The following is a 7,811-nucleotide window of genomic DNA, read 5'->3' on the forward strand; positions in this document are numbered from 1 at the left end:
GAGACATAGGCCAGAAATACACCGTTGCCTCCACTAAAATGTTTTCCTCCCTCTTCTCCATCTGGCACCCTAGCCATTGGCCGAGGTCGTCCTCGTCCCACCTGCGCGACCCATGCGTCCTCGGCTCATGCCTTGGAAAATGCCGCCCCTCACTCTGGGCCATCGCGCTGTCACATGACAGCTTTGTCTCTCTCTCTCTCTCTCCCCCCTCTCTCTCTTGCACATGCCCAAACCTCCAGACCATGCATAGGTGTGGGCATTCACAACCACAGAGCCACATTCACCCTCCCATCGTAGCAGGTCTGCCTTTTGCTTGCATAGTCTTTGATCCCTCTGCGACACAGAGAAGACATTGCAAGCATTGTCTTAGTCTCCACAAATGCTTGTCCTGTAGGCTCAAGGTAAATCACCCAAAAAGGATTCATAAGCATTCTCTGTTTGTCCCAGTTGGCCAGATCAAGGCTCTGTTCCAGCTGTCCGGATCACAGCTCTGCAAAGGCCTCGCCCTTGCCATCGCTGCTGCATGTGCAACTCGGCTCCGCTCTGTTGCTTGCTGAGTGGGCACTCTCGCCACCACTCTCTGCCCTGCACCCAACCTATCTCTTCTCTACTCACTTGGACCTAGAAGGAGAAGCACGTTGAGCTTGGCGAGAGCAAGCTGGGGCAAGCCTACGTTGCCTTTGATCCGCGATAGCACAGAGAGAGAGAGAGAGAGAGAGAGAGAGAGAGAGAGAGAGAGAGAGAGAGAGCTAGCATTTGTCCTCCCACCGTAGCAGGTTTTGCTTCTCCTCCCTAAAAATTGGCACCTCGCGTCAGTGTGGTGTGTGCGCATATCTGCCCTTTTCTCTTTCTCTCTCCCTGCCAGGTGTCGCCCCCAGGCCTTTTTGCTTTCGTTTCCCAAAGGGTATCTCAAAAGATACCTTCTAATTACACTTGCTTGGAAAATTGGCACGACCTATTTTGTGCTTTCCTTACTTTTCCTTTCCTTTGAAATGGTTTTATTGTTTAGGTTGTGACTTCCTTTCCTTTGAAATGGTTTTATTGTTTAGGTTGTGACTGTATAACTTCCTTAGTTGACTTCCTTTTACTTTGTTTCAAAATGCCCAAGTGAAACTTCACTTTCACTTAGGTGTAGGGTTTAGTTTGTCAATGAGTCCTTTCGTTTCACAACGTTAGGGCTAGGTCACATGTGTTCTATCCTCAAATGATCCAACTTAAGCTTCCGATCACTACTCGCTTATTTAATGCGGTCAAAATGCAAGTCAAAAGTTTCGAAGGAAAGCTAGGAAATAATGGTAGCTTGAATCATTCGGCGATTGTTGTGACGAGGCAAAAACGACACACCATTTACATTTTTCGATGTAATTCAAGTGTCTTAACTTTGATTAGACAACAAGGTTGTCAGTAAGGTGATCGGGTAGAGGGCTGGAGGACAGAGCGCACACGACCTAGCCCCTTTTAAAGGCACAAAAGTAGCCTCGGATGACCACCAGCTCATCCCCCTCAAAGAGTGCGCACATGAGAGCTTCCCTACATGGAATTCTTTGCATGCGTAAATTAGGCGAGTTGTCTTCGAGCACACGATGAAGCTTACACCAGAGAAGTTGCTCTCTCTCTCTCTCTCTCTCTCTCTCTCTCTCTCTCTCTCTCTCTCTCTCTCAAGCTGACCGCAACGTCTAAATGTGTCAAAAGTCCTACTTTCAAGGCTTGAACGGAATGGCTGAAAGATTCTTGCCATGTAAGGGCCGAGTCGCACCCTGTGTGAGCAGGGGGGGAGCCGGAGAGGGGTGGAGGATGCATGTGGGTCGAACCCAAAGGTAATTGAGAGAGAAGAAAAAGCAACTGAGTGACTCTCGCTGGCTACATGAGTTCTTATTGGGGGAGCAACTGCGCGAAACAAGGTAAGACGAGCTTCAGCAAAAAAATAGCATAATACCTCTCTTTTTGGAGGTATTAACAGAATCACAGCAGGGGTTCTACAAACCAGGAGAAATTTTCTCTCTCTATTTCTGGTACTCTCTCCCTTCCCACTACTCCCACTCGCACAGGGTGCGACTCAGCCCTAAGTTGCTCTTGTCGCTGCGGGTAAGTGTAAGACTCATGTGCGTAGCTTTTTTAAAGGCACTACCATTTCAGTGGGGGGTGCTTCAACCACCCTCGTTAATAAGGCACACGGGGTCGATTCGAGGGATCAACAGCCCAAGTACATCTGACCGTTGATCCCTACTGGCTGAGATCAAATTTAAGGGCCTTTCGTCGCGCTCTCTCCTTGAGCCCACGACCTCCTCCCACAGACACCGACGCCCTATCCAGTCCGCCTATCACGCATCCATGCCAGCCTTACGAGGCCTGTGCTTAATAAGTTTTGCCCCTCTGGTCGTGTGGATACGATGGATTAAAGCCTCCCCGCCCTGCCGAGCGCATTCCCCGCCGTAGATCCCTCCACTGACACCTCGTGTCACTTATAAATGAGGTTCCCCCCCCCCCCCCCCCCCCCCCCCCCCCCCCCCCCCCCCCCCCCCCCCCCCCCCCCCCCAAAGCCTCCAATCGCAATTTAAACAGGGTGTGGGCTGTTTGATTGTTAGCCAATTGCCAATGTCAAAACCAATTGATAGTGTTTTGGCAAGTTTTCACTACAGTGGCGTACGTACAATGAGACCTTTTCTTCGCCCCTTTCTCATTCATGCTAACGAGGGGTTCATGGAGGTTGGGTACAACAAGAGTCTCTTCTCTTCTCTTCTCTAGCTGCCTCTTTCTCATTCTCATGCTGCAAAAACATAAGCTACCTTTAGTTTTTTCTAAAATGATGATGAAGTTGAGGCAATTTCTAAACATATTCCTTGTGAATATTGTAGTATTCTCAGCATGCTCCTCCGAGGGTATCCAATTCCAGCACCCTTCATTCAGCAGCATAGCAGACCTCTCTGATATTAAAATTGTGTACCAAGACTCTTGGTATCACGGCCAAGATGCAATTCCTGACAAGTCTGGCATTTGGCTCACCCCAAATCCCATTGATGTAACCTCCAACAAATTCAGCAACATCGGTAAGTTTGTGTACAAAGATCTTATTCAATTCAAGAATTCTCAGAATAAGGTGGCCTCCTTCACCACCTCCTTCTCTTTTCAAATCATCACAACAGGTCCATATAGTACCAGTGGTAGTGGCATGACCTTCTTCATCTCTCATTTTGACAAAGCTCCCAACAATAGTGATGGTAGGTTCTTTGGCCTCTTCGACCCACATGCCGCCACAGAAGCACAGAAATTCTTTGCTGTTGAATTCGACACCTACCTATCCTCTGATTTGAATGATCCGAGTGCCAGCCACATCGGGATCGATGTCAATTCTTTGGTTTCCCGCAATTACACAGATACAAGTCCCACTTCATCTTCTCCCTTCTACCCACAGCTGTATCTCTACAACAATGACACCTTTACAGCAAGGATTGCATATGACTCTCTCACAAACCTCATCCAAGTGTGGATGACAAATTCCTTATCTTCTGCAAGTGCGATGTCTCAAGCTGTTCTAGAGCTTTCTTACGATCTGTCGACTGTTTTCGAAGACTTCATGTATGTGGGGTTCTCAGCAACAAACAAGGTGGGTGAGGATGGCATGGAAGGGCATGTTGTTAAGTCCTGGTCTTTTACTAGTGAGGATTTCAAGGAGCCTAGTGAAGTCATTGTGCCCATTGCTATAGCACTTCCCATCCTTTTTGCATTGGGCTTATTTGGTATAACCCTGTTCCTCATCAAGAGGAGGAGGAAAAAGAGGATGAATCATCTGCCATCAACTGTTCGACAGAGCAGAGAAAGCGGCACTATACTGCTTGGATCCGGTCGTTGCACCTTGCCGCGCTATAGCTACAAAGAGCTCAAAAGATCTGCTCATGATTTCAGCGAACAGAGCAAGATTGGCAAAGGTGGATTTAGTATTGTATATAGAGGTACCTTGGCAGATGGATCGATAGTCGCAATCAAGAGACTGAAGGAGGGTGTGAGAAAGGAGGCTGAGTTTTCTGCAGAGATGAACATCATCAGTAGCATTCGCCACCGTAATCTCTTGCAATTGCGGGGGTGGTGCCACGAGAAAGGAGAGGCAATGCTGGTGTACAATTACTTGAGCAACGGAAGCTTGGACAGATATCTGTACGGCGAGAAAAAAGGAGAACTGCAAAGTAAGACCAGATTGAAGATCCTTGTAGGAGTGGCTTCTGCGCTGGAGTACTTGCATGGTAATCTGGGGGAATGTGTGTTGCATAGGGATGTCAAGGCTGCCAATGTGTTGTTGACAAAGGGGTTTGAGCCAATGTTGGGTGATTTTGGCCTTGCACGCCTCGTTGCCCACGATGAGGGTGCTGTTACAATGACTGTTGTGGGGACACCAGGCTATGTTGCACCCGAGGTTGTTTATACAGGTAGATTCACTGACAGGGCAGATGTGTATAGCTTTGGAGTACTTGCTCTTGAGATGGCATATGGCCGTCCAGCCATGATACAATCCAGTTTGCAACAGGAGGAAGCCCGAATCGTAGACTATGCATGGATGCTTCACCAAAGAGACCAGCTCATGGAGGCCCTTGACCCTTGCATGAGCGTGCAGGACAGTGCGCAAAAAGAGCAGCAATGGAGACCTGTTTTGCATGTGGCACTCATGTGCTGCAACCCTTTACCAGAGTCTCGACCCACAATGATGCAAGTATACCAAGCTCTCAAAGGAGATACTGTGCTGCTTAGCCAGCCTCTTCCAGCAACAAGGCCTTTGTATCCCACATTCCCAGATTGGCCATCTCTGTTATCTGCGTCCTCGGCCACATCAACGTCTGGATTGAGTGTTACAAATTCTCGGTCCGAGGGTGGCCGCTCATGGACAGCATCCAAATGAATGGGTGTATGCCATGAAGGTCCCCACTTGCAGGGATGTATTATATTTAGGTATCAATTCAAAAGAGGCCTAGCTCTTGGGACTCTCAGGCTCGGCTTTCTTCATGTATACATGTATGAGGTTGGTTGCACATGCGGGTTTGCGTGCCGGGACATCGGCTGCTCGTGCTGGACATGGTCAACTTTGAAGTTTGCATCTGTTGTGATATGCATGTTCGAGAGTCACCCAGCAGCTGTTTATGGGTTTGCCCTCATGCACATGCCAAATGTGTGTGTGTGTGTGAGTAAGAGGAGGAAATTGGAATAGCCTTTCTCCCACATTGGTTTGTACGGTTCATAGCTTGTTCAGTTCCCTCGGGACAGGCTGACTCGAGCATCCTCAGGGCCCCTTAAGCACACTGTACTACAGTCCTCTTCTTTTGGGGAGAGAGAGAGAGAGAGAGAGAGAGAGAGAGAGAGAGAGAGAGAGAGATCTTTTTTACCTCTATTAGAGGCCGTGAGACAAATCAAATATACATGTGTGTGTGCTGGTCTCTAGACACCATGGTCTGTTGTAGGGTGGGTTGTCCCGTGAAAAGAGCCACATTTATGTCTAATTCTCATATGCTCTATATTTGCAGACAAAGTGCTCCTTCTCAATCACCCTTTCGGTGCAAAGCTGGCAGACCTCTCAGCTCAAGGACTATGAGCAGTTCTTCCTGCCTCTATCTCTAGCCGATGTGATAATACTCGAAGCTGACCAATCGCCATTCATGAGCTGTGGCATGTATGTGTCCATGTAGAGGGGTTTCTAGATGATGAACTCGTATAGCATGGTGAAGAAGTGTTCAAGTAATATAGCATCTTCGGGGGAAGAGACTGTCTAAGTGGGATCCTGTCTCTCTGATGTAGAGTAGATCCTATCTGAGTACTGTGTTCCTCATTATGTGAGCTGGATGAAGGGTGAGTCTGGTCATCCTTGAAGGGTGGTAATCTATCCGTGTCTAGTCCGTATGCTCCAAACCACTTTCACTTGTGAGTACCAAGGCTCCTGCTTGCTTGACTTTGAAATCTGTCTGGAGGCCTCGGAGGCTCTGCGTGTGACTCTATTTTAATGGCATCACTCTAATCCTCTAAATGAGGCACAATGTCTAGAAAATAGCCTCCCCTAGCATGGGTGGAGTGACTATATATGTAGAGTGAAACCGGCCCGTAGGGCGGTAGACTTTAGCTTTCACCCGATTTTTTACGTGAAAAGCTTTACTTTAACTTTACGACAGAGGAACTTCACGAATAGGCCTGTGACTAGAATTAACACTTCACGGCCTGGTAGTTTGCTACCAAGCAAACGACGATAGCCTGTAGGCCCCAAAAACTGGTGCCCCTTTCCGTATTTCTTTATTCTTATAAAACTTGGGAGAAAGCCTGTAAGTTCCTCCGAGCTATTCCGCTTTTACTAGGCTGAAAATGGCTCTCTAGCCCGATTTCGGCAGCCGCAATAGGAGGCTTCACAGACAAAATCCCCATGTAAAAGATGACTTCCCCGGCACATACAGGCACTTTCCCAAACCTAGTGAGAATCTGCAGCACACTCGATTCTCTGTTTTCTGCCCCAAAAATGCACCCGATCACCTTACCGTGATCCCAATGCTTCCTTGAAGCTCCTAGGATCACGCTTCTCCGAAGCTCCTGGGGATATTAGGGATCAATTAGGGCCAGAACCCTAAACCTGCAAAAATACACAACAGGCTGGCTCCGTTTTGTGTGTTGGTCGCATCCATAGCAAGCCCTCAAGCTCCTGCACTTGTAGGGCTACTCGCCCTTTAAATCGGATGAGATTTCTCGTATGAAATCTCTCCCAATTCACCTATACCTACAAGGGATCAGCAATTAGCTAATCCAGTACCTGTGCAATCGCGCATGAATCCACACAACTGTACATATAGATGAAAAGCCCTCGAGCGGGGTATTCAAAGGAGGAGCGAGATACACGAGCCGAATCATCATGCTACATAGAGCAAGGAAGAAGGAAAGCTTTCCATTAAAGTTGTGATCATTTGCACCCACTACTCACACACACTTGTGGTTCACTTATCAGGTCAAATCAGCCCCCCCCTCCCTCAATTTGGGCGTCCCCTCTTCATGCAGATTTGGCAACTTCATCTGGTGCCGCCATGTGTCCACTAGCCTCTTTCGGTACCCGCCAACTAATAAAGTTTAGCGCGGGCCTAACACCCTTTTACTACTCGGATTCCAATGCCGACTAGCCCGACCATCTAGTGGCAACCTGCCCTTCCCAGGCCATTTCACATTGGCCACATAATGTTCGGCCATTTGTGACTTCAAAAAGAGGGTACCAAAAATTGAATAAAAATCAAGGGAAAGAAACAAACAACTAATGTTAGTGGTTGGCACATCCTCGTGAGATACCTTCCTCTTGAAATCGCAAACGTCCTCGATTGCACTTCAAATATACATGCCATAGATGATTTAGTGTGGTTAGCACCCTTTTATCATCGCATGTATCCGCAAGAAAGGTCATGTAACATAGATAACAATGACTTAATGAGACCTTCATACTTTTTCCATTTCATCTACGATAGAAGTGAGCATAATACCTTTAGCAATTATAGAACAAGCTGAGTGACGGTAGCCACTCTGTTCTTAGTACAGTAATCTCGAAGCCCTTTAGGCAGCCCACAACAATACTTCTTAATCTGCTCTGTCAATGGCACAAACCTGTAGGAGGTTACTAAGAGCAACGCTTTGCAAAACTCCGATTGTACTCTCGTAGGCTCTTGCAAGTAGCTACAATGAGTTGGTGCCAATCCGTCATGACATCGGCTTCAATTCATTTGATAGCCACGTAGATGCAAACATTTTCTTGAAGTATACCCATGTGGCGGGTACCTGCCCTTCCATCAACAGTGTCGTCCACAATGTAA

At 47.6% G+C, this 7,811-nt stretch overlaps 1 protein-coding gene across 1 annotated transcript; it reads left to right on the forward strand.

Moving 5' to 3' along the window:
* Positions 1-2,692: 2,692 nt before the first annotated feature.
* Positions 2,693-5,412, forward strand: LOC147427446 (putative L-type lectin-domain containing receptor kinase S.7). Its single transcript, XM_086497344.1, has 2 exons — positions 2,693-3,047; positions 3,144-5,412. The coding sequence occupies exons 1-2, from the start codon at positions 2,765-2,767 to the stop codon at positions 4,886-4,888; spliced, it is 2,028 nt and encodes a 675-aa protein (XP_086353470.1). The 5' UTR covers positions 2,693-2,764; the 3' UTR covers positions 4,889-5,412.
* Positions 5,413-7,811: the final 2,399 nt, after the last annotated feature.

The sequence above is a fragment of the Adiantum capillus-veneris genome, chromosome 23, assembly GCF_014529385.1.
Source record: "Adiantum capillus-veneris isolate H3 chromosome 23, ASM1452938v2, whole genome shotgun sequence".
NCBI lineage: Eukaryota > Viridiplantae > Streptophyta > Polypodiopsida > Polypodiales > Pteridaceae > Adiantum > Adiantum capillus-veneris.

Excerpts from the sequence above, each read along its gene's own strand:
- LOC147427446 (XM_086497344.1), top strand. The coding sequence starts at position 2,765 with ATGCTGCAAAAACATAAGCTACCTTTAGTTTTTTCTAAAATGATGATG. Across the intron at positions 3,048-3,143 it reads CAACAAATTCAGCAACATCG|GTCCATATAGTACCAGTGGT; the intron begins GTAAGTTTGTGT and ends TCATCACAACAG.